This window comes from Muscardinus avellanarius (genome assembly GCF_963383645.1).
Source record: "Muscardinus avellanarius genome assembly, chromosome: 1".
In the NCBI taxonomy this organism is placed as follows: Eukaryota; Metazoa; Chordata; class Mammalia; order Rodentia; family Gliridae; genus Muscardinus; species Muscardinus avellanarius.
This window is the reverse complement of record NC_137786.1, coordinates 141,681,795-141,708,313: the sequence shown is the minus strand read 5'-3', so window position 1 is coordinate 141,708,313 and position 26,519 is coordinate 141,681,795. Positions and strand designations below refer to the sequence as shown.

General features: G+C 39.4%; 1 protein-coding gene across 1 annotated transcript; it reads left to right on the top strand.

Annotated features, from left to right (window-relative positions):
- Positions 1-929: 929 nt before the first annotated feature.
- BCO2 (beta-carotene oxygenase 2) lies at positions 930-25,394 on the top strand (the record flags this gene model as incomplete). The annotated part of the gene is made up of 11 exons (XM_080719958.1): positions 930-1,090; positions 10,582-10,793; positions 11,251-11,366; positions 13,021-13,123; positions 17,254-17,382; positions 18,609-18,769; positions 20,819-20,986; positions 22,658-22,795; positions 23,366-23,548; positions 24,110-24,220; positions 25,281-25,394. 11 exons carry the CDS (start codon positions 930-932, stop codon positions 25,392-25,394), a joined length of 1,596 nt encoding a protein of 531 aa, XP_080576084.1.
- Positions 25,395-26,519: the final 1,125 nt, after the last annotated feature.

The window sequence follows — 26,519 nt, the reverse complement described above, 5'->3', positions numbered from 1 at the left end:
ATTCAGCTTCTGATTATATGAGTTTTACTTCTTGTGGTTTTGGGACTTAACGGTAATTTCATAATAGGCATCACTGATAATTTATGATACCATTCTTTTAGAAAATGCCATGTGTTTTCATGTATATGCCAAAAATAAAAATACTAAATTTAACATCCTTTCAAATTCACAGAAATAACTATAAAATCTTTGGGGTTGGTCACCTTCTAATGTAACTAAAGTAAGGGTCAGTGTAATTATGAGAGTATCTACTGGTGATCTTTTTTTTATTGTAACAATGAAGTTGCTATTAGCACATCAAGGGTAGCATATAGAGTTATTCCTGTAAAAAGACAAGCACTGTTCAACTATGAAAAATGAAAATACTAGCTGGGTGTGGTGGCCCATACCTATAACCCTAGTATTTAGGAATCTGAGACAGGAGGATTGACAGCTTCAGCAACTTTGTGAGTCCCTCCACAACTTAGTGAGACCCTGTTTCAAAATAGAAAAAAATAATAAAATAGGGTGGGGTATAGCTCAGAAGCAGAATGTCCCTGGTTTAAATCCCTAGTAAAAAAAAAAAAACCCTAGTAAAACACACACACACACACACACACACACACACAGAAATAAAAGAAAATACTACTAATTAAAGTCCTGAGTTAATTCTTAGGCAGATTAATACTGTAAGAAATACAAGAAGGATTGTTGTGGTTTAAAAGTGGAGAACCAAGGGGTTGGTAGCCTGAGAAAAAGGAAAGAAAGAAAGGGATTTGGAGATTATATTTGGTGCTGGGTTCACATTTCCCTCAAACTGCCAGACCATGAGATTATGGCTGGTAGGGAAATAGCATGTCTATAGAAGATCGGGCAAAGTTTTTCATGCTTTTGGCTTCTTCTTCCCAGTTCTGAAGAAGTATATGGGAAATCCTCATCAGGAAGAAGCCATGCTGGGGCGGCGACATCTACCATGTATCGCACCACTGCTGAGCACCGTGGAGGAGACTCCTCGGGTCATCTCTGCTCGAGTCCGAGGGCAGATTCCAAAGTGGCTCAATGGCTATCTACTTCGAGTTGGTCCTGGGAAATTCGAGTTTGGGAAGGATAAGTAAGCCTAGACTTTGGAGAACAATTTGAATTTCTTGTCAAGGGCTGCTGATACTATGAAATTTACTTTAATATCTGTTTTTTCTCTGTGGTCAACACTGCCATATGATCCTGTTGATTATGAATACAGAAAATATAGCCTAGCAGAGGAAAAAAGAGGACTTGCTTATTTTTTTAAGTCTTGTTTTTTCTGCTCTGCAGAAAAAACAAATACCTGTGTGAGGTTATGTCAAATAAAGGGTAGTGGCAGGAGCTCTCTTTGTGACTGCCGAGCTGTTTCACTACAGGTTCCTTAAGGAACACAATGATTTTGCCTCCTGCCATTCTTGTTCTCATGCTGTACTCCCCAGACCCAATGGCCTCTTTAGTTAGTTCCTTATATCTGGCACATTTATTTATTTATTTATTTTTGTGGTACTGGGGATGGAACCCAGGGGCATTGTACTTCAAAGCCACACCCCCAGCCCTATTTTTGTAGTCTTTTTTTTTTTTTTTTTTTTGCGGGTCTGGGGATGGAACCCAGGGGCATTTGACCTCCGAGCTACACCCCCTGCCTTATTTTTTATTCTTTATTTTGAAACCGGGTCTCACTGAGTTGCAGAGGGCCTCACTAAGTAGCTGAGGCTGTCCGCGAACCGTGATCCTCCAGGTCTCAGCCTCCCTAATGCTGGGATTACAAGCGTGCGCCACCACGCCCGGCAAGTCCTTTTATTTTTTAACAGGGTCTCACTGAGTTACGAAGGGCCTTGCTAAGTAGCTGAGGCTGTCCGTGAACTGCGATCCTCTAGTCTCCACCTCCCAAATGCTGGGATTATAAGCTTGGGCCACCACACCTGGCTAGCACATTTATTTTTATTTTTGCACAGTATCTCAACTTTAACTCTTTTGCCATTCAGATAGCAAGTCAAATCTGTGATCTTTTCGACCTTTCCCAATCTCTCAATCTAAAAACACTAGTAGCTGGGTGTGGTAGGGCATGCCTGTAATCTTAGTACTTGGGAGGCTGAGATAGGAGGATCACAGATTCTTGTCTAGATTTAGCAACTTAGCAAGACCCTGTTTCAAAAAGAATATAAAATTTGGCTGGGGATGTAGCTCAGAGGTAGAATACTCCTGGGTCCAATCCCCAATACCACAAACAAACAAACAAACAAACAAACAAACAAATACTATATTGCCAATTTAATTCTCTGCACAGTACTCTCCTTGTTTAATATTTTTGTTTATTTGCACATTAGCTGTGTTCCCTGACTAGAATATGAGTTCCATGAAAACAGGAACTTTTTCTATTTTACCTGGTATCCTTAATATATAGAACAGAAATTACACTTAAATAGAACTCAATAAATAGGTTTAAATAAATAAAAAACCAATAACTCTTTAGGATATGATTTCTTTGTCTAGTAGTGATATGTGAAGCAGTGCCTATGACCAAGAAGGAATCTGCTTGTTTTTAACATTTAAACATCAGAAACATTTTTTATTATAATTATTTTACTTGTATAAAACTTTTACAGTACAGAAAATAGAGAGGGGCAAGCATATACCATTTGACACATCCTCTATTCCCATTTTGGTATATTTTGTGTCATTCTTCCACCTTATTCCATTGATTTGTTTTTAAAAAAATGCAGTCACATGTAGATTTTTGTTTTTCTGCTGTAAAAACACTTTACACTATCAGCCAAGTGCAGTTGCACACATCTGCAATCCCAGCTACTTGCAAGGCTGAGGCAGGAGGATGGCAGGTTCAAGGCCAGCCTAGACAACCTGGTGAGATCTTGTCTCAAAATAAAATATAAGCCTGGTGTAGTTAGTGGTCCACACCATTAATCCCAGTGCTTGGGGGCTGAGGCAGGAAGATTGTAGGTTCAATGTGAGACCCTGTTTATTTTTTTATTTTTATTTATTTTTTTTTGTGGTACTGGGGGTAGAACCCAGAGGCTTTCTACCTCCGGGCTATACTCCCAGACCCATTTTATATTTTATTTGGAAACAGGGTCTCACTAAGTTGCTGGGAGCCTCACTAAGTAGCTGAGGCTGTCTTTGAACCTGTGCGATCCTCTGTCTCAGCCTCCCAAGCGCGGGGATTACAAGCATGCGCCACCATGTCCGGCTCAGTGAGACCCTGTTTAAAAAAAAATTAAAAAAGGATTGGGTGTGTAGCTCAGTGGTAGAACGCCCCTTGGTTCAATCCTCAGTATACTTCCCCCCTCCCAAACACACACACACACAAATACAATACAATACAATAAAACAACTTAAAGTAAAAAGGGCTGAGATGTAGTTATCTAGTAGAGCATTTGCCTAGCATGCATAAGGACCTGGGTTCAATCCCCAGTACCATAAGAACAAAAACTTCACATTATCATAAGCTTTTTTGTTGGGGTGGGTACTGGGGATGGAATCTAGGGGCATTCTACCTCTGAGACACATCCATGACCCTTTCTTGTTTTGAAACATGGTCTTGCTAAGTTGCAGAGGCTGCCCTTATACCTGTGATCCCTTTGTCTCAGTCTCCCTAGTACTGGAAGTTCTAGATATTTTAATTTGCTCAACAAAACAGCTTATTATCTCTAAAAAACATTTGCATGAAATACCGTGTCCCCTACTCCCTGGCTACTGCAAGAAGCCCTTAAAGGAGTCACTTTAGATGCTAGAGCATGAGTGGAGTGTGGGTGGAGAGGAAGACAGAGGGCTAGGGCATGGTTTGGAGGTGGAGTAAATAAAAGAGGGTGAGCGAGATGCCAGAGATGTTCCACTTATCTCTATTTTTACATGTCTGTCTTTCACACAAGTTATAATTTTATTTTGCCATATTTTCCCCTCTGTGTGCTGAGTATGAGCTGAGGAGGAGGAGGCAAAGCGAGAGGGGGAGGAGGAGAAAAGTACTAGTCCAGCCCTTAGAGAAAGAAGCTGATAGTATCTTATCTCATCTGCTGCGGAAGAAGCTGTGAGCCACTTGGCCTGGGCTTGTACCACTGGCCTCTTCTAAGATAAACATATTTGTGGGAAAGTGAGTGGTGTGAATGAGAAGTACAGAAATCTTTAGACCACATTTTGCACTCATTTTTGAGGTTGACTCACCAGGGCAGACAAGTAGGGAGGAGCTGAAACTTAGAGAAGGACAACGTAACCCTCCACTTGCCAGTAAGAACTGCCTCGCTCCATCCATGATGCAGCTGATTCTTCAGTTAGACGTCATATAACAGGTCCTTATGAGTGTGAGATGTGGTAGTGACACACCAAAGGTCTTTCGTCAAGTAGGTTTTTTTTTCTTTAATCATTTTGGAGCCATGCTCATCGATTTTTTAAGTTACATGAAACTGGGGAGAATGCTAAATAGCCTCAGCACCTTGGTGTCTCCCGATCCCCCTGGAGGACAACAGATCTATGATGGCAGTTAGCCTCTTAGCTCCAGGCTATCCCACTGCAGTGACTCTCCCCTCCGTGCCATTTCGACAAGGCTACATACCCAGGCCACACCTGGAACTTACTTCAGGGTGCTGCTCCACCCCTGAAATCTGAAAATTACTCAGCTCTCAAAACCTCAATTTTCATACTCCTGTGTGCTCATTAAACTTCTTTCTTTCTTTCTTTCTTTCTTTCTTTCTTTCTTTCTTTCTTTCTTTCTTTCTTTCTTCTTTCCTTCTTTCTTTGTTTCTTTCTTTCTTTGTTTCTTTCTCCCTTCCTTCCTTCTTTCTTTCCTTCCTTTCTTCTTTCTTTCTTTCTTTTTTTCTTTCTTTCTTTCTTTCTTTTTGGTGGTACAGGGGTTCCTGGAAACCCTTCTACCTCCGGGTTATACTCCCAGACCTATTTTTATATACTTGTTAAAATTTGGAAACAGGGTCTCTTAAGCCAGCGTGCGCAGCTGGCTTCGAACCAGCGCGATCCTCCTGTCTCTGCCTCCCAAGCGCAGGGATTACAAGCATGCGCCACCATGCCTGGCTAAACTTATTTTTCTTTTTCTAACAACTCATCTTCTCTTTACTGTTCTTCATCGTTTCAGCTTATCTGATTTCTTGAAATTTTTTCTTCCTGGCCCAGACTGCATGTCCATTCACTTCAAATACACTTTCCCCATCATCTTCATTTCCTTTGCTTTGCTGATGGCGGCCTCTCTGGCCATTTCCAGTTCTGGATGAACCCATTCTTGGTTTCTTTGCTGGTGACCTGGGCCTGCTGAGCCGTTGGGAGCAGATCGCAGGACACTGCTGACTGAGGAAGTCATGGCCTCATCATTTCTAGCTGAGCAGAGTGCTGGGTACTACCAGGATCTCGGCAGTTACTGTTCTTTTCAGCTCCCCACTAGGCCTGCTCTAGCCTCAGTTAATTCTCATTCTTCCCTTCTCTCAGCAGATCAACTGGCCTTCTTCATGTGAATGAAAGACTAGAGGGGCAGGGGACAGGACCCTTCAACGCTCCTCTCCCCACCTCAGCATTTCCTCATATAGGTCCCTACTCCTCATCTGACGAAGTGGCCTTTTCCTCCTCAGAAGCCTTGCTGTATCACCATCTCTGTCCACTTCCTTTCCTGTCAAATGACTTATAATTTAATTTACTTGTAGAACCTAGGGTTTACAGTCAACACTGTTCAAATATTTGTTCTGCTGCTTACCAGCCCTGTGACAACAGGGATGTTGCTCTGAAACTTGGTCTCCACAACTGTAAAATGGGAATAAGAGCTCCTCACAGGATCAGCGTGAGGGGATCTATGTACAATTATTACATGTGCATGTACACACACATCTATGAGAAGCTGTGGCTAAGTGCTTAGCACCATACCTGGCCTGTAGCAGATGACTCATAAGTGGCCATTATCATTTCATTTGCATAGCTTTTATCTCACTTGCAAGGTTATCCATAGATATTTTCAAATAGTTATCCCCCTCCCCCCCAACCTCCATTCCCACTCTGGGCCTGTATTTTGCCAGTCGGCTGTGGACCATCTCTACCTCAATATCCTACACATAATTTAGACTTGCTCAGGCCTGAGCTATTTGTTGTCTAAGTACTTTCTCTCCACATCCTCCTGATCTCACTGAAAGCATCGCCTCCAGCTGTCATTCGGGCAGGACTTTCTGGACTGCCTGCCTCCTCTCACGCCTTTGATTTGCTTCTGGGACTTGTGCTTTTCTTCCCCCACCTGAATTACCTCTGAATTATCTCATTGTTTTCACATTCTATTCTGCGTCCAGAGCCCCCTTTCTAAGATGCAGGCTCAACAGCTTCCCTCCTGTTGAAGCCCATGTTTTCCTGTTGAAGGCCTTCAAGCCTTACGTCTCAGCACTGGCAGGTCCCATGCTGACCCGGTTCCCCATCCACATCACCTGCCATTGGCAGCTGTGTCCCGGCTAGCTCATTAAATGGCCGTTCCTCTGTTCCTCTGAGATCCCTGCTGCCTTCACAGCCCTTCCTCCTGGCACCTCTGCTGTGTTCCCTTCCCCTGGCAAACACCCTTAAAGAGCCAGAAAATGTCCCTTCCGCTCTTGACCTTCTCCAGTCCCCCATCCTCCCATCTGGCTGCTCCTCTGCCTTGGTGGCATTTTTCAGGGTTTTTCCAGTGTAGAAGTAATCACTTTGTAGCCTCACTATTTAAGTATCTGTAAGCACAGGCTTGGGCACAATGCCTGGCAGATTGAGGGACTCAAGAAATGTTGGTTTGAATAAATGAATGCGTGGGATGAGAAACTCTTGTGAGATAGAATCTAGCAATTTGACATTTTGTAATGATAAAAACTAGCAATTTGACATGTATTAACTGAGTTCTATGAGCACAAATATGGAAGAGATTTTTTTAAACAGGAGAATATGTTAAAAAAATACTTAGAAACCATTTGTGGTGGCACACACTTGTCATCCCAGCATTTGGGAGGCTGAGATAGGAGGATCGCAGTTCGTGGACAGCCTTAGCTAATTAGTGAAGCCCTTTGGAACTCAGTGAGACCCTGTTTCAAAATAAAGAATAAAAAAATAGGGCTGGGGATGTAGCTCGAAGGTAAAATGCCCCTGGGATTCATTCCCAGTACCATACAAACAAACAAACAAATAATGTAGAGGTTTTTGTTGACAGGTCAGTGAATAAACAAGTAAGGTTGTGATTACTGTCACCTCCCACCCAAAAAAAGAGAGAAGAATCTTGAGTAAGAAGCTGAGTATGTGGTTTTACTCTCAAGAGTACTGTGTTTAAGGTTTTAAAATTATTTAGATCAAAATAGTAAAAAATATTGAAACCACTTTGTTATTAAAAAGTTACGGAAGTAACTTTTTAATTTTATAAGAGCTTTTTATAAGAATTTTATAAGAGCTTAGGAACTTGTTCTAATTTGAAAGTGTCTTCTGTGCATAGTGGCGCACACTTGTAATCCCAGCATTTGGGAGGCTGGGACTGGAGGATCGCAGTTCGAGGACAGCCTCAGCTTAGTGAGGTCCTCTGCAACTTAGTGAGACACTGTTTTATTTATTTTTAAAAGTTTTTTATTGGTGCATTATATTCATATGCCATATTGGAGGAAAACCTTGTGTGGACATATATGTACACATCACACGTTTAGCCCCTATCCAATTCCCACTCCATTCCCTCTCCATCCCTCCTTTCTTTGCTTGGCTTAGTGGTTGACTTCGATATGTTTAAATACACTGTGTGTTTTAGAGAATTTCCTTCTTCCCTCCTCCCATCCCCTCATTTAGGTTGTCTTGTTTGCTCCTCTACAGGATTTCCTTTTTCATCTAGAGTTCCTCCTATGGCCCATTTCTCCTTAGCTTTCACATATTAGGGAAAGCATCCGATTTCTTATTTTTTGTGACTGACTAATCTTGCTTAGCATAATGTCCTCCATTTCCATCTCTTTCTCTAAAATGATGTAATTGAGGGTTTTTTTAATGGCTGAGTAAAATTCCATTGTGTACATATCCCACAGTTTTGTAATCCATTCATCTGTTGATGGACATCTTGGCTGGTTCCATTGTTTGGCTATGGTGAATTGTGCAGCTATGAACATAGATAAACATGCATTAGTTTGGCTTACTTTCTTTTGGGTAGATACCCAGAAGTGATATTGCTGGATCAAATGGTAGGTTTGTTCCCATTCTTTTGAGGATTCTCCATAGTGTTTTCCAAAGTGGTTGCACCAATTTGCAATCCCACCAACAATGTTTTAGAATTCCCACTTCTCCACATACTCGCCAGCATTTGTTGTTGTTTGTGTTTTGAATGATGGCCATTCTAGTTGGAGTTAGGTGAAATCTCAGGGTAGTTTTGATTTGCATCTCTCTGATTGCCAGTGATGTTGAGCATTTTTTTATGCATTTATTGGCCATTTGAATTTCTTCTTTTGTGAAGTGTCTATTTAGTTCACTTGCCTATTTTTTGATTGGATGATTTGGTTTTTTAGTGTAGAGTTTCTTGAGTTCTCTGTATATTCTAGCTATTAGTTTTCTATCAGAAGTGTAGTTGGGAAAAATCTTCTTCCATTCTGTTGGCTCTCGGTTGAGGTTCTTGACAGTTTCCTTTGCTGAACAAAAGCTCTTCAATTTCATGCAATCCCATGTATTGATTCGCCTTTTAATTTGTTGTGCCTTTGGGGTCTTGTTGAGGAAATGTTTATCTGTGCCTGTGTGTTGCAGTGTTGGACCTATGCCCTCTTCAAGGAGCTTCAAGGTGTCTGGTTTGATTTCCAAGTCTTTGATCCATCTTGAATTGACTCTTGAGCAGGGTGAGAAAGTGGGATTAATTTTCAATTTTCTGCATATGGTTAACCAGTTTTGCCAACACCATTTGTTGAACAGGCTATCTTTTTTTCCAGTGTATGTTTTTGGCCCCTTTGTCAAAAATCAATTTGGTGAAAGTGTGTGAACTTGTTTCTGAGTCTACTATTCTGCTCCATTGTTCTATGTATCTGTTTTTGTGCCAGTACCATGTTGTTTTTATTACAATGGCTTTGCAGTATAGTTTAAAGTCAGGTATTGTGATTCCTCCTGCATGGTTTTTGTTGCTGAGAACTACCTTGGCTATTCTGGGCTTTTTGTTATTCCAAATAAATTTAAGGACTGATTTTTCTATGTCTGTGAGGAATGATCTTGGTAGTTTAATGAACATTGCACTGAATCTGTAGATCACTTTTGGAAGGATGGCCATTTTAATATTTATTCTGCTAATCCATGAACATGGAAGATCTTTCCATCTTCTAAGATCTTCTTTGATTTCTTTTTTCAATGTTTTATAATTTTCTTTGTAGAGATCTTTTACCTCCTTGGTTAAGTTTATTCCTAAGTATTTTATTTTATTTTTGGTGGGAGATCCTGAGTGGAAGTGTTTTCTGAATTTCTTTTTCAGTGGATTTATGGTTGTTGTATAGAAAAGCTTCTGATTTTTAAGATTGATTTTGTATCCAGACACTTTGCTGAATTTGTTGATCAGTTATATAAGCCTTTTGGTTGAGTTTTTGGGTTTTCTAAATATAGTATCATGTCATCTGCAAATAATGAAAGTTTGAGTTCTTCTTTTCCTATTTGTACTCCTTTGATTTCCTTTACTTGCCTTATTGCTCTGGCTAGAGTCTCCAGTACTATATTGAAGAGAAGTGGTGATAATGGACATCGTAGTCTTGTTTCTGTTTTTAGGGGGAATTCTTGAAGTTTTTCCCCATTTAATATGATGTTGGCAGTGGGCTTATTGTAGATTGCCTTTATGATGTTGAGATATGTTCCTTCTATTCCAATTCTCTGCAGTGTTTTTATCACTGGATTTTATCAAATGCTTTTTCAGCGTCTATTAAAATGATCATGTAATTTTTGTCTTTAATTCTGTTTATATGATGAATTACATGGATTGATTTTTGTATTTTGAACCAGCCTTGCATCCCTGAGACCCTGCTTTAAAATAAAGAATAAAGCGCTGGGCATGGTGGGGTACGCTTGTAATCCCTGTGCTTGGGAGGTGGAGACTGGAGGATTGCGTAGGTTTGACGCCAGCCATGCTGGCTTAAGAGACCCTGTTTACAAATAAAAAATATGAAAAATAGATCTGGGAGTGTAGCCCAGAGGTAGAAGGGCTTCCAGGAACCCCAGTACCACAAAAAATAAAAATAAAAAATAAAATAAAGCATAAAAAAATAGGGCAGGGGGTGTAGCTGGGAGGTTGAATGCCCCTGGGTTCCATCCACAGTCCTGGATAAAAAAAAGTGTGAAGCATTTTGTATCTTCTCATGCTATTCTCTTAGCTATAGGGTAAAAATCAGAATTATTTTAGGATTCACCACTGCAGGGGTTTCCTTTAGCCCTCTGGAATGTGAGCTTTTTAATAGGGATATGGGTGAAGAGAATGTAGGTTGCTCTTTCCTGTTGGATCTTTCTTGAATGCTGAGCTCTCTGATTAATCAGGTAGTGCTGGGAGCCTATGCCATTTTCTTAGTTCTATATTTGAAATGCAGATGTATCATTCTATCTCTCATTTTGACCCCATGCTTTTCTATTATTTTATCCTGTTTGCAGGTACAGTCACTGGTTTGATGGAATGGCTTTGCTTCACCAATTCAGGATGGAGAAGGGTGCAGTGACATACAGGAGCAAGTTTCTACAGAGCGATACTTATAAGGCCAACAGTGCTCAAAATCGAATTGTGATCTCAGAATTTGGTACACTGGCTCTTCCTGATCCATGCAAGAATATTTTTGAACGTTTCATGTCAAAGTTCAAGCTTCCTGGTAAGCATCCTTTCATGTGCCCCAAATTTGCAAGTGCCCATTTTCATTAATTAGATTGTTATGACATATGGCAATTTATACAAATATAAATATTAAAAATATATTTTGTTTTGAGCCGGGTGTGGTAGTGCACGCTTGTAATCCCAGCACTTGGGAGGCTGAGGCAGGAGGATCGTGCAGATTCGAAGCCAGCCTCAGATACTGAGTGAGGAGGCTCTTTGCAACTCAGTGAGACCATGTTTCCAAATAAAGTATAAAATAAGTCTGGGAGTATAGCCCACAGGTAGAAAAACCCCTGGGTTCTACCCCCAGTACCACAAGAAAAGGAAAAAAAATATTTTGTTTTGTATGAAAGAACATTGAAACTGTTTTCCCACTGTGAGACTGTGTTTAGAGTGGATTTAGGGTTGACCTCAGTAAGCTCTGGTGCTAAAATAATGCTGATGGTTGGTTCCAGCCATGACTGACAACACCAATGTCAACTATGTGCAATACAAGGGCGATTACTACATTAGCACGGAGACAAATTTTATGAATAAAGTGGACATTGAAACTCTGGAAAAAACAGACAAGGTAATGTAGACGGTAAACAACATAAAATAGACCCTAAAGTTTCTTTATTCAAAATACTTTTTAGAGTAGTAGTATGTGAAGAAGAAATTGGAGACTTTACCACACAAAAACAAAGTTATCCCTTGATTCTGATCACATTCTTCCTCTGGCCTGATTAGAATGGATTATGGGATTGGTTTTCCTTAAAGATAATCCTAAACTCTTCCTTAGTCTTGGTATATGAAGGCGAGGATAAAGAAGAAATGAATACTGATCTACTTTGGTAGACTCATGTTCTTCCTGGCAACATTAGTGTTGGACTGAAGGTGGTCTAGGTTCATATTGAGGAGGCAGAAAGGAAGTAGGCAGATAGGGAAGAGGCCTCAGTAGAAAAATTTAATTTACTGAGGGGCAGTGATTACTAATTAACTTCCAAGGCTCCTAAAAAGAGACCAGCCCTTCCAAGGTTCAGAGATAAGAATGACCAAAGCTTCACAAAACCATCTGTTTACTAATCAACAAACCCAGGAGATATCCCTGGAGCAAGTCTAACACCTCTACTGAAAGGAGACCCCTCAAGGACATGCAAATACTCTATGCAAATTTTAAGAACTGCCTCCCAGACTCCAACCAACAGAGGATGTGCCTAGATATATAAATCCCTAGACCAGTCACCAGGATGGTTACCCACTCTGGGAACCCCTCCCCGTTGGGGAGCTTTTCTCTCTCTCGCAGGTCGCGTTAGCTTTGAGAGAATGTGGGGTGCAATTGAAGGCACTTGGCCCAGGCCACACTCGGGTAGTGACCTGAAGGCCTCTGCTGGACATCAAGGCTGACCAGGGCCCCTAAGGGTGACCTGCACTTCTTTTCTGGCAGATTGGGAGAAAGCAGCTTGCAACTGAAGGCATTTGGCTTGGGATACCCTCAAGTATTGTCCTGAAGGCAGCTGCTGGACATCAGAGCCCTGACAGCCCTTAGGGGTGTTTGGCCACTTTTTCCTATTCCCTGTTGCTTCCAGTAAACCTTTTACTTCACTTCCTGAGGTCTGCGGGTGTCATTTTTTGCTCACCACAGACAAGAATCCGGTAAGGAAACGCCGAGTTTCTTCTCAAGAAACTCCGTTTCATCTTAAGGAAACGCTGTGTTTCTTCTCAAGAAACCCCATTTCAATATTACCTTAACTAAGTAATTAAAAATAAAATTTCAGACCAGAGTTTTAATTTTTATACTTTTTTCAAATTTTCTTGTGATCTCAAATCTATGCAGGGTTTGCTATTATCATTGGTGATACTTTGGCTCTTTAGTCTCAATTTCTTTTTCTTTAGTGGACAAAATAATTTTGATTTCTCAGAGCTAAAAATTGGTTATTAATTAGCTATACTAATTAATATTTTATTTTAAATATTTTACATTTCCTTGCTATTTATGTATGTCAGTAAAAGTCTGCACAAGCAATATTTAAAAATACATGCATAAAATGCCAGTAATTAGTAGTCTGAGACCAGGGAGATTGCAGGTTCAAGGCTATCCTCACAATGTCATGAGACCAAAATTAAAAAATTAAAAAATAAAATTAAAAAATAAAATGGGCTGTATGTAGCTCAGTGGTAGAGTGCCTCTGGGTTCAATCCTTCTTACCACAAAATAAAAATCTCTAATGATCTTAAATTTGTAGGTAGATTGGAGCAAATTTACTGCTGTGAATGGAGCAACTGCACATCCTCATTATGACTCAGATGGAACAGCGTATAATATGGGGAACTCCTATGGACCACAAGGTAAGGTAGGAATGGAGGTCTTTTTGGAAATAATTGGGAGTTAAGTCTCCCAAGGTTCAGATGTCAGTTAAGATGTAAACACACAGCCGTGCGGGGTGGTGCATGCTTGTAATACCACCATTAGGAAGGCTGATACAGGATGATCACAGTTCCTGGGCAGCCTCAGCTACTAAGTGAAGCTCTCTGCAGTGTAGTGGGACCCTGTTTCAAAGTAAAGAATAAAATATGGGGATGGGGGTGTAGCTCGGATGTAGAATGCCCCTGGGTTCCACCCCTAGTACCGAGAAAAAAAAAAAAAGATGTAAACACACAAAACTTCATTTGAAAGGTTCAGAAGGAAATCTCCAAGATGGCATTTTATTTTATTTTATTTTATTTTATTTTATTTTATTTTATTTTATTTTTGTAGTACTGGAGGTGGAACCCAGAGGCTTTCTACCTCTGGGCTATACTCCCAGACCCATTTTTTATTTTATTTGAAAACAGGGTCTCACTTAAGTTGCTGAGAGCCTCACTAAGTAGTTGAGGCTGGCTTCGAACCTGCGTGATCCTCCTGTCTCAGCCTCCCAAGCGTGGGGATTACAAGCGTGCGCCACCACGCCCGGTGTCAAGATGGCATTTTAGAGTTTAAAATACAAGATTGATTAAATATTTGTTCTGTGGTCCTTTTGCACCTATGCTTAGGAGCCGATTTTCTGTCCTTTTCAGCATAACTCACATTTTGATGTCCCATTGTGATTTTGGCTTACAAGCATTGAAGAGACTTTTCAATATCTATTTCTTGAACTCTAAGACCCTCTCTCCATTGCTCCACTGGGTGTCCCTTAATTGCCGAAGTGGCCACCAAATCATAACGGGCTATATCTATTACTTTATCTTAATTTGCTATTTATACAAATTCCTGGAGAGTCTACTAGATGAGATTCACAGTGCCAGGCAGCTCATATCTTTCCGGGCATTCCTCTGCTGGGTGTTTCCTGAGTGCCTGCCTTGCCTAATACCTTAAAGGCTTGAAGTTAAAACAGTTCAGTGACTAATGTGTTTAAATTCAGTGAATTGAGTAACCGTCATTTAATCCATTTGCAGAGATAGGAAGTACTTTATTTTGTAATTGCAAATAACACTGAAACTATTTCTTTTTTCTCACTTGGTTATTTGGTTCAGTGAGAATTTTTTGAACTGGAACTCAATGTACATGGAGCTGAGGGGAGCTCAACTACCTAGGATACATTTGGGGGAAATTTAGTGAGTCTCACTGTTATAAAATAAAATGCTTGCTATCAATTTCTGCCTTTAGGATCTAAAAAGCTTTTACTTGTTTTGGCTTTTCCAAATATTTTTAAAAAGCCTTTTTAAAATTAAAAAATCTGCTCAATAGTAATTGCTCCATGTAGTTTTTAATACCTACTTAAGATATACATACTAATCAGTTGGAGACCATGCGCTGGGAAACCACAGCACTTGTCTGTTATTTCTTGTATAATTGTACAAATGATTTATAAATATGTGATGGGTTTTCAAAACATGTCTATATGTCCAACCTGGGCCACCCCAGTAACTCATATCCAGTTTCGTACTCATTGGTGTCTTGTTTTGTTTTACCTGATGGCTAACAGGCATTACAAAATTCATTTGTCTAAAACCAAACTCCTGATCTACCCCCACTCCTGCCCCAGAATATTTCCTTTTTAAGATGATTCTTCTCTATCTAGGTTAATGGCAACTTCATTCATCAACTCTAGAATTATCATTCACACTTCTCTCTTATATTTTCATTTAATTGATCAAAAAGTAATTTCAAAACCGATGTGATGGTGCACGCTTGTAATCCCAGCATTTGGGAGGCTGAGACAAGAGGATCGCGGTTCACAGACAGCCTCACCTACTTAGTGAGGCCCTTTGCAACTTAGTGAGACCCTGTTTCAAAATAAAGAATAAAAAATAGGGCAGGGGGTGTAGCCTGGAGGTAGAATGCCGCTGGGTTCCATCCCCAGTACTGAGGGGAAAAAAAGCAATTTCAGTAATGCCTTTAAAATGTCTTTGAAATCTAGCAACTTCCTCTGTATTACCTCTGTTGTTCAAGCCACAATCTTCTCTAATTAATATTCTTTTGTGGTGCTGGGGATTGAACCCAGAGGCATTCTACCTCTGAGCTATACCCCCAGCCCAATTTTTTATTCTTTGTTTTGAAACCATCTCACTAAGTTGTGGAGTGCCTTACTAAGTAGCTGAGGTTGGCCAGAAACCTGGATCCTCCTGTCTGAGCCTCCCAGGTACTGGGATTAAAAGCCACCAGACCTGGCTCCACCCTCTCTAATTTAAATGATCACAATAGCCTTTTAATTAGTTTCCTTGTTGGTACTTCACATGGCCCACTTTACTGTATTCTCTGCATAGCATTCAGAGTTGCCCTTTAAAACCACACCTGCAGCTGGCATGGTGGTGCACGCCTATAATCCCAGCATTTGGGAGGCTGAGACTAAAGGATCTCGGTTCGAGGACAGCCTCAGCTATTTAGTGAGGCCCTCCACAACTTAGTGAGACCCTGTTTCAAAATAAAGAATAATTGGGCAGGGGGTGTAGGTCGGAGGTCAAATGCCTCTCGGTTCCATCCCCAGACACACACACACACACACACACACACACACACACACACACACACACAAAACCCACACCCGCCCCTTGTCCTCAGCTCCTAGTCTCTCTTCCTTTCTGATAGGATGACACCGGGTTCCTTGCTGTTATTTGGACATTTTAACTTGCTCTTGGGTGAAACCTTTGCATTTGTTCTTCCTTCTGCCTGGAATGCATTTCTCTCAGAGATCCTCAAGGCTGTCTTTTTCACCTCTTTCAGGACTTTAAATAAATGTCACCTACTTACCAAAAACTTCCTAGACCACCATATTTATTTATTTTTTATTTTTGTTTTACTGGGGGTGGAACCCAGGGGCTTTTCTACCTCTGGGCTATACTCCTAGACCTGTTTTATACTTTATTTGGAAACAGCATCTCACTAAGTTGCTGAGAGCCTCACTAAGTAGCTGAGTCTGGCTTCGAACCTGTGCGAGCCTCCTTTCTCAGCCTCCCAAGCTCTGGGATTACAAGCGTGTGCCACCATGCCTGGCCTTATACCACCATATTTAAACTGACATCTCTTACACAGTCTCTACATATCCTCATTTCCTTGTTTATTTTTAATTATACTTATCACTATTTGATGCACTGCATTTTTACTTATATGATTTATTAGAATTTGAGATTTATTTATTTATTTACTTACTGTGGTTCTAGAGACTGAACCCAGGGGCATTCTACCTCTGAGTTATATCTCCAGCCCTATTTGATTCTTTTTTAATTTTAATTTTAATTTAATTTTATTTAATTTTATTGGCTTTTTGTGAGGGTCTGGGGATGGAACCCGGGGGCATTTGACCTCTGAGCTACACTCCCTGCCCTATTTTTTTATTCTTTATTTTGGAACAGGGTCTCACTAAGTTGCGGAGGACCTCACTAAGTAGCTGAGGCTGTCCACGAACCAACATCCTCCGATTTCAGTCTCCCGAATGCTGAAATTACAAGCGTGCACCACCACACCCAGCTTCTTCTTCTTCTTCTTTTTTTTTTTTTTAAACAAAATCTCTTTAGGTTTCTGAGTTTTGCTAAGTTGCTGAGATTGTCCTCGAACCTGAGATTCTACAATTTCAACCTCTCAAGTACTGGGATGCCAACATGCCTGGCTTGAGGTTTATAAAATGATAAATTTTTGTCCATTTTGTATACTGCCATATACAAGTAACTAGAATACAATGCTTATGACACTTATGACAATGTCTGGACAGTGCCCTTAAGAAGTAATTGTAGAATAAACGAATCAAGAACTACATGGATCTTGTCCAAAAAAAGATTGAAGATTATAAAGTTTGTCATGACTCACACCAGCAATTCTGATACCATGAAGATAATCCAGTATCACCTAAATATTTATGTATTGAGTGGTTTAACAAACATATTGTTAGCTAACCCATTAATAGCTATGTAGTGTGCCTGCTAAATGCCAAGTCCTTGGCAAGGGCAAGGGTTACCTTTATTCTTAAACCTTTAAAGGAAAGACAACATTATCTGTTTTCCAGGTTCCTGCTATAATATTATTCGGGTCCCTCCAGAGAAGGCAGACTTTAGAGAGACAATCCATGGAGCCCAGGTGATATGTTCTATTGCTTCTTCAGAGACAATGAAACCTTCTTATTACCATAGCTTTGGTGAGTCCAGAGATCAGGCAAATTGTGCTGGGTCCTACGTTACTATTGCTGTATCAGAGGGATTAGTTTTGGCAAGTGCTCTGTTAATTGTTTGCCAGAGTATGGTGATAATGAGACCAGGGTTGCATTTTAGTTATTTATTTTATTTTTATTTATTTATTTATTTTGGTGGTACTGGGGTTCTTGGAAGCCATTCTACCTCTGGGCTACACTCCCAGACCTATTTTATATTTTTATTTGGAAACAGGGTCTCTTAAGCCAGCGAGGCTGGCTCCAAACCAGCACAATCCTCCTGTCTCCGCCTCCCAAGCGCGGGGATTACAAGTGTTCGCCACCATGCCTGGCCAGGGTTGCATTTTAATATTAGTTGAGTTTATGCTGTTTAGTCATGAACTCTTTTTTATTATTTTATTTTATTTTTTTTGCGGGTCTGGGGATGGAACCCAGGGACATTTATCTCCGAGCAACAACCCCTGACCTATTTTTTATTCTTTATTTTGAAACAGGGTCTCACTAAGTTACGGAGTGCCTCACTAAGTAGCTGAGGCTGTCCGCGAACTGCCATCCTCCGGTCTCAGCCTCCCAAATGCTGGGATTACAAGCGTGTGCTACCACGCCCAGCTTGTCATGTATTCTTTACACTAGCCATTTGACTGTGTGAAGAGGTACAGTTCCTTTAGTACAAGCAATTCCTAAAAAAATTTAAGTGATCAACTCAGAATTTTGGACAACTTTAAAGCCCACAAATAATCATACATGAAAAGGTCTAGTCTTTTTATATATATTTGAAATTTATATTCTTTACAGATTGTTCTAGCTTTTACTCAGAATATCTATTTTCTGTGTCCTAAATTGTTATAGCCAAAGCATTCCTAGCTTCTTACCCCAAGTATAAATAGGAAAAGGGCTAGGGAATAAATGTACAGATCATAGATGATACTTTAATATTATATTTTTTATTGTGTTCCTGAACCAAAATGATTAAAAAAAAAGATAAAAAGCAAGCTGAGGACATTCAACCCAAGCTATTCTAAGCAGTTCTCTTTTTATGTGGGAACAGGAAATATGTATAGCAAAGCTGGGAAACAGTGAAGAAGTATTTCTGGCTGACATTTGTGTAGGTCAGCAGTAATAGATCCTGGCATTTGGACAGGTGCCATAACTGGCACATTTCAGACCACTCTAGTGTGCTAAATAACGTTTTGTTGTTTGCTGAAATCTTTTAGGAATGACAAGAAACTATATAATCTTCATTGAACAGCCTCTAAAGATGAAGTTGTGGAAAATCGTCACTTCTAAAATTAGAGGAAAAGCCTTTTCAGATGGAATAAGCTGGGAGCCCCAGTACAATACACGGTTTCATGTAGTGGATAAACACACTGGGCAGGTAGAGTATTTTGAGCATATGTATCATGAAATTGGCTGGATCCAAATGTGAATTACCATATGGTTGATTTTCATCTTCACTGGGCATTATTTTTAAGAAACTCTTTTATTGGTTGGGCTAGTTATTATTATAGTAGATTTTATACTAGAAAATTACAGGAAATGTTTTTATTCCTTTAATTATTTGATTCAACTAAAATGACATGTAGAAAATTCTCTTTTATGTTTTTTCCATATCATAATAGTTGCAAAAGAAATTGCTATTGTTCATACATAAATCTTCTGTAACTTTCGGAATGGTATTTTATTTTATTTATTCATTTATTTCCAGAACTGGGGGTTGAACTCAGAGGCAGAGGAATTCTACCTTCAGGCTGTACCCCAGCCCTATTTTTTATTCTTAATTTTGAAATGGGGTCGCACGAAGTTGTAGAGGGTCTCACCAAGTAGCTAAGATTGGCTGTGAACCTGCGATTCTCCTGTTTCAGCCTCCCAATTACAGGATTACAAATGTGTGCCACCACACCCAGCTGGAATGATATTTTAATTAGTTGTTTGTGATTTTTTTTATGTTAATGACAATCCCATCAGAGTCCAACTATGTTGGTTGAATTTCTTTTTGTATGCCTGATTAATAATAGTGCTATTAAATTTCTCTTCATTTTACGTCTCTAACTAGATAGTACCCTAAATTTACTCTACCAGGATTTTATTAAAAAATTTTAATAATGAGTGCATTTTTCAAAGAATTAGTCATTTAATCATAAATTAGGTTTACTAAGTAGCTATATTTTCTATTTAAACATGTAGTTAGAGTCTAGGACTTATTTATTCGTTAACACATTGTTCCTTGAACCAGATATGGTGGTACATGATTGTAATCCCAGTACTTGGGAAGCTGAGACAGGAAGATCACAGGTTCATGGACAGTCTCAACTTTTTAGTGAGTCCATCTGCAACTTAGTGAGACCCTGTTTCAAAAATAAAAAATTAAAAAATAGAGTTGGAGGTGTAGCTCAGAGGTAGAATGCTCCTGAGTTCAATCCCCAGTACAAAAAAAAAAAAAAAAAAAAGTATTGGTCTGCAGTGGTGCACATCTATAACCCCAGGTACTTGGAAGGCTGAGACAAGATTTATGTTTAAGGTCAGCCTGGGCAATTCATTCAGACTATCTCAAAATAACACATAAAAAGAGTTTGGGATGTAGCTCTATAGTAGAGCATCCCTGGGTTCAATATTTAGTACTAAAAAGTAAAAACAAACAAAACAACAATAACCGCAACAAAAACTTTGGGCTATGTTTTATGAAGATTTTAGTTAGTTGTAGTAGGTGATTGGTCTGTATGAAATAGCCTCAGTCTATTGATTAGTATGAAATAAAATGATGAAAAATTTCTTCTATATTTTATTTTATTTTGCAGGTCTGAGGATGGAACCCAGAGGCATTTGACCTCCGAGCTATACCCCCTGTCCAATTTTTTATTCTTTAAATTAAATTTGAAACAGGGTCTCACTGAGTTGCGGAGGGCCTCACTTAGTAGATGAGGCTGTCTGCGAACCGCTATCCTACAGTCTCAGCCTCCCAAATGCTGGGATTACAAGCGTGCGCCACCATGCCCAGCTCTTATATATTTTAGACTACTACTTTTATGTCTATTGGGTGTGCCATGTAAGGAAGAATCTGTACCCTAAAGGAAAGAAAGGAAAATGGTTTTTAAAAGAAGGTGTTTGGTTGAGGGTATAGCTCCATGGTAAAACACCTCTGTAGTAATGCAAGGCCCTGAGTTTGAAACCCAGCACTACCACCAAAAAAAAAAGTCAGCTAGGTGGGCAGGCAAATGCTTGTAATCTCAGTAATTGGGAGGCTAAGACAGGAGTATTGCAGATTTCAGGCCTGGGTAACTTAGCAAGATCTCATTTCAAAATGAAAAATAAAATAGGGCTGGGAGTGTGGCTCAGATGTAGAGCTACCCTGCGTTTAGTCCCCAGGACCACCAAACAAACCAAACCAAACCAAACGACACCCAAAACATTGTATTTTCTCCTGCAGCTTCTTCCAGGAATGTACTACAGCAAACCTTTTATTACTTTTCATCAAATCAATGCCTTTGAGGACCAAGGCTGTGTTGTAATTGATCTGTGCTGTCAGGATGATGGCAGAAGCCTAGATGTTTACCAGCTACAGAATCTCAGGAAAGCAGGGGAAGGGCTTGATCAGGTAAGTATCTCTGATTTGCCAAAATAATTTTAACTAGCCAAGGTCTGGATGTGGCTTTGGGATGGCGTGTTTCTCTTACCCCTTGTGCAAATGAGGTGAGAAGGTAATTTGAAAATATTGAAAAAACAGATTGTCATTTATTTACTATTAAAAATAATTTTAAGTAGTTTAATGCCTAATAAATTCAAAAGCATGGTAAAGACAGCCAGGATATGTGCTGTGAGAGAATTCTGATTAGTTCCTTATCACATTTAAGCACTAAACATATTAAAATTTCCTGAGAGGGACAGCACTATTTCTATCATCCACTGCATATCATGTTACCTAGTCTTTAATGGACTGGTTATTTTGTCATATGCATAATATTGTGTTTGAGAAATTGTAGAAATTTTTTGAGACCTAGCACGATGCTGTCTTCCTTTAGAGAAGATTTTAATTTGCCTGAATAAATTTTTCTTTTTCTTTTTCTTTTTTTTTGTGGTACTGGGAATGGAAACCAGGGACATTATACCTCCAAGCTACACCCCCAGACCTATTTTCTTATTCTTATTTTGACACAAGGTCTCACTGAGTTGCAAAGGGCCTCACTAAGTAGCGGAGGCTGTCTGCAAACCGCGATCCTCCTGTCTCAGCTTCCCAAATGCTGGGATTACAAGCATGTGTCACTACACCCAGCTTTTTGCCTGAATAATTTGAAGTGGGATTGGATCTCTGAAATAGCTAGATCATTTCTCATTTATTCTTATTTCTAGAGTTTAGACCTTGGAGATGCTCATCCAAAAGACTAGAAGTTTATCAAGGATTCCTCCTCTAGGCAGACCTTAAACTCTGACTTTTGTCCCTCCATTCCCTAAAAACGATCAAAATCTCTTCCATTAAGGTAGAAGGATGGGGAAATTGGTTTGGCTATAACTTTATAAAAAGATAGCATGAATCCGGGCGTGGTAGCACGCACTTGTAATACCAGCATTTGGGAGGCTGAAACGGGAGGATCCTGGTTCTGGGACAGCCTCAGCCAAGTAGTGAGGCCCTTTGCAACTCAGTAAGACCCTGTTTCAAAATAAAGAATAAAAAATAGGGCTGGGGGTGTTGCTCAGAGGTAGAATGCCCCTGGGTTCCATAGCCACTATTGAAAAAAAAAAAAGGTATCATGAAAGGTCCATACAGTAATTGTCACATGAATTTAGACATGATAAAATAGCGTAGAACACACACACACATACTCACACACACATGCATGTGTGTGAATATGCACGAATACATGTTAAACTGGTAAAATCTGAAAAAGGCTTGTGGATTGTATCAAAGTAAATTTCTCAGTTATGATGTTATACTGTGGTTATATAAAATATTTGTTGAATGAATGAATTGAAAGTGTCATTTGCATAATTAAGAATGTCAGGTGTGGTGGCCTATGTTTGTAATCCCAGTATTAGGAAGGCTGAGACAGGAGAATCACAGGTTTGTGACCAGTCTCAGTAACTTAGTGAGACTCTGTTTTAAATAAAAAATGAAACAGGATTGGGAGTCTAGCTTAGAGCCCCTGGGTTTAACCCCCAGAAAAAAATTACTTAGGAATTGCAATAATGTGATTGGATCCAAATGATTGAAGTGTGCTTTTATCCTGTGAATGACATTTTTTTCATCTGTTTATTTCTCTGTCCTAAACAGGTCTATAATTCAGTAGCCAGATCTTTCCCTCGAAGGTTTGTTTTGCCCTTAGATGTCAGTGTGAATGCCCCTGAGGGAGAAAACCTCAGTCCATTGTCCTATTCTTCAGCCAGTGCTGTGAAACAGGGTGATGGAAAGGTATGCTATGAATGGACATTAGACTAAGACTTTGAACCTCAGTGGTGTTATTTATTCTTTGGGTATTTCCCACAAAGTTTGGTGGCCAATAGATTTCATAACATTTAGCTAATCATGGTAAGGTCATGGAATCTTGCTTGTACAATAATCACAGAAACTGTTAGGATTGATTGTTGAGTTGACTATGCTTTTTGTGTTTTGCAACCGATTTATGCAATTTCTAATGGTTATAGAATGTCTACGCTTTTGAGATTGACATTGACTATCCCTACCTTCTATATAATTTGCACTTACCACAGACATATGAATGTGCAGCTATCAGTGTCAACTTTAGTAGAATAAAGAGTCACTGCCATCTCTTATGCCATTTAACATCTTATTCACAAAACCTGACAATATCCTATATCCTCATATTCATGGTGGAAAGAAGAGCAATATAAAACTTATATAGAACCTTAGTTTTCAAGCTCTGCCACAATGTACAGAGTATTAGTCCCCTCACTGACCTATACTGAAGAAAATAAGTGAGAATTAAGAAACCACTTCAGATTCTTTTGGGACCTCTTGTAGATCTGGTGCTGTCATGAAAATCTCCATCATGAGGACCTAGAGGAGGAAGGTGGCATTGAATTTCCTCAGATCAACTATGGTCAATTCAGTGGCAAGAAGTATAATTTCTTCTATGGCTGTGGTTTTCGGCATTTGGTGGGTGATTCTCTGATCAAGGTGGATGTGGTGAATAAGACACTAAAGGTAATGAAAATTTATTTTCTCAACTTTTCAAACGCTATTCTGAACTTTGAATTAGTTTGTTTTGTTTACGGTAGCTCTTGAAATTCTTTAATATTTAAGCAGCTCAACCATTTTTTTTCCTTAAGTTTGAGAACCATGGCATTACCAAAGTTAGGGATATGATTACTCTAGGGAATGTAAAGGAACCCCGAGCCTAGAAAAATAATTCTAAATTTTATGTCATTTTAGGAAAAAATATATGGTAAAAGTTGTTGGGATACCTATATTCAGTTTGATGGAAAATTATAATCACAAAAATTATGTTTGGTGGTGATGGAATCTGGGTTTGCCCAAACACCCCTTCTGCTATATTCAACTCAGCCTGATATCTATCTATCTATCTATCTATCTATCTATCTATCTATCTATCTATCTATCTACCTATCTATCTACCTACCTACCTACCTACCTACCTACCTATCGATTGCAATATCCTATGGTAATACTGGACATGACAAAGGCTATAGAAATCTTCCCAATCAAACTGGCCTTTATCAAGTACTCTTTTTTTGGACTTGGCAGGTTTGGAGAGAAGACGGCTTTTATCCTTCAGAACCTATATTTGTTCCAGGACCAGGAGCCATTGAGGAAGATGATGGAGCCATTATTTCTGTCGTGATCACCACCAACCAGGTAAAGGTATTTTCCTGTCACTATCCTGAAAAAAAGTAGCACTAAGCCAATTGAGAGTGATATTTAGTGATGTAGTCCATAGTTTATTTTGATTTCTATATGGCACCTTCTCCCTTTTCTTTTCTGTCTTATATTTACAGATTCTTTTATCACATCTCACACTTTTATTATTGTTTTAAAATTCTGTTTGTATAATTATCATAATAATTTACATTTGCAAAAATTTATTATTTATAAAGCACTTAGTCATCAAAACAACTTCATGTGATACTATTTTTTCACACGTGGAATTTGTGACTTAAGGGAGTAGAAGGAGGAGACTTGTCTCAGATCTCCTAGTGGGAAAGCCAGTATTTAAATCTTCTGGCTTCTGGTCTAATGCTCATACCATCATTTGTGTTGCTAATTTTAATTAGCTGACCTCAAATATCTTAGGCCCTAGCATAGTATCTCAATGTTACTAGTTGACTTCTTGTCTGGGGCAATTTTGTGGAAAACAGGCTCACTTTGAGTACTAGTTTTGATCAATTATTAATGGCTGTCTAGAATGTAGAATTCAGAGGTCTTTTAATGATTTGGTGGAAAAAATACTGTGATCAATTAGTGATATGTGCCATGGGCTTTGTTATCATGTTCTGTACTTGACATGCCTGTAATTATATCAGGGCAACTTTAGTCTGCCTTGCAATATTGCCCTTTGAACATCTCCAAAGTAATGCAAAATGAAAGCATTTCTAATTTGGAAAAAAGAATTTCTGTGTCTCTTAGGACATTGGAGAGGGGCAAGTAAAAATATAATTAGACTCAAAGAAATCCTGTGAAGGTGATTGGTTTAAACAGCTTAACTTCTTCAGCCATAATTTCCTTTCAGTCCAGTTCAGCAACTCAGCAAACATTTAATGACTGGATAGGCGAGGCACTGCACTAGGTGCTGGACACAGATAAGAAAATGATTAAATCAAGATGCAATCTTTCTTTTAGGACACTTTTAGTCTAGTGGAGGAGATGACTAATTTTTGATGAAAAAAGGGAATGTTCAGTATTGTTTTTTCTTTTCTAGAATGAAAGCAATTTTCTCCTTATCTTGGATGCCAGGAACTTTGAAGAATTGGGTAGAGCAGAGGTACCTGTGCAAATGCCTTATGGGTTCCATGGCACATTTGTACCCATGTGATGGGACAACCACCAGATCTGGGAACCATATTTAACACGAGTGTGTTCTGCAGAGAAGAGGGCAAATGGTACCCTACTTCACAAACCACAGACATTTGGGTTTAAAATATCTAGTAAAAACAAAAATTATAAAGTAATTATCGCTTTATGTTTTCTTAGGGTTCTTCCTTGAAACATTAAGCGGGTGTTAATTCAACCGATTTGATGTACCTATTCATCCTATTTTAATGTACAGTTATTGCATATGCTTCTCTCTAGCTAATAATAAGAATACATGAAAGGAAAACTAAATCTGAATCTTTGCCATCATCAGATAGGTGAATGACAGAAATCTCAGAAGAAGAAATATAAATGATCACAATAGGTTTTATAGGTGTTTTTTTGGGGGGGTCTGGGGATGGAACTCAGGGACATTTGCCCTCCGAGCTACACTTCCTGCCTTATTTTGTATTTTTATTTTGAAACGGGGGTCTCGTTAAGTTGCAGAGGGCCTCACTAAGTAGCTGAGGCTGTCTGTGAGCTGCGATCCTTCTGTCTCAGCCTCCCGAATGCTGGGATTACAAGTGTGTGCCACCACACCCAGCTCATAGTAGGTTCTAAATCCATATCTATAAAGCACCTCGTTTTTTCCATCACAACCTGTCTGTTACCACTGGATGTGAGGTACTAGGGCAGGAAGCCAGCTCTATCATGCTTGGGGGCCTCTTCTAAACTGTCTGTTTCATTGTGATCTGTAGCAGATTATCAGATGCTACTGCAGTTGCTTTCCCCTTCTATAGACCACCTGCTTCCATCCTATTTTTGCCTCCGTCTAACCTTTAGGGGAGGTGGTTATTTTGAGGAACATTACTAAAATCAGGCATTTTTTCTTCAGGGATTGATGAAAAGCCAGTAGTTCTTCCTTTAGTCGGGCAATAGGTGGCAGTAGAGACCGTATAACTTTCACATTTCTAAAACCTGCCAGCTCTTTTCTCTTCTCTTCTCTTCTCTTCTCTTCTCTTCTCTTCTCTTCTTTCTTTCCTTTTCTCTTTTCTTTTCTTTTCTTTTTTTGTGGTGCTGGGGATGGAACCCAGAGGCTTTCTACCTTCGGGCTATACTCCCAGACCTATCTTGTATTTTATTTGTT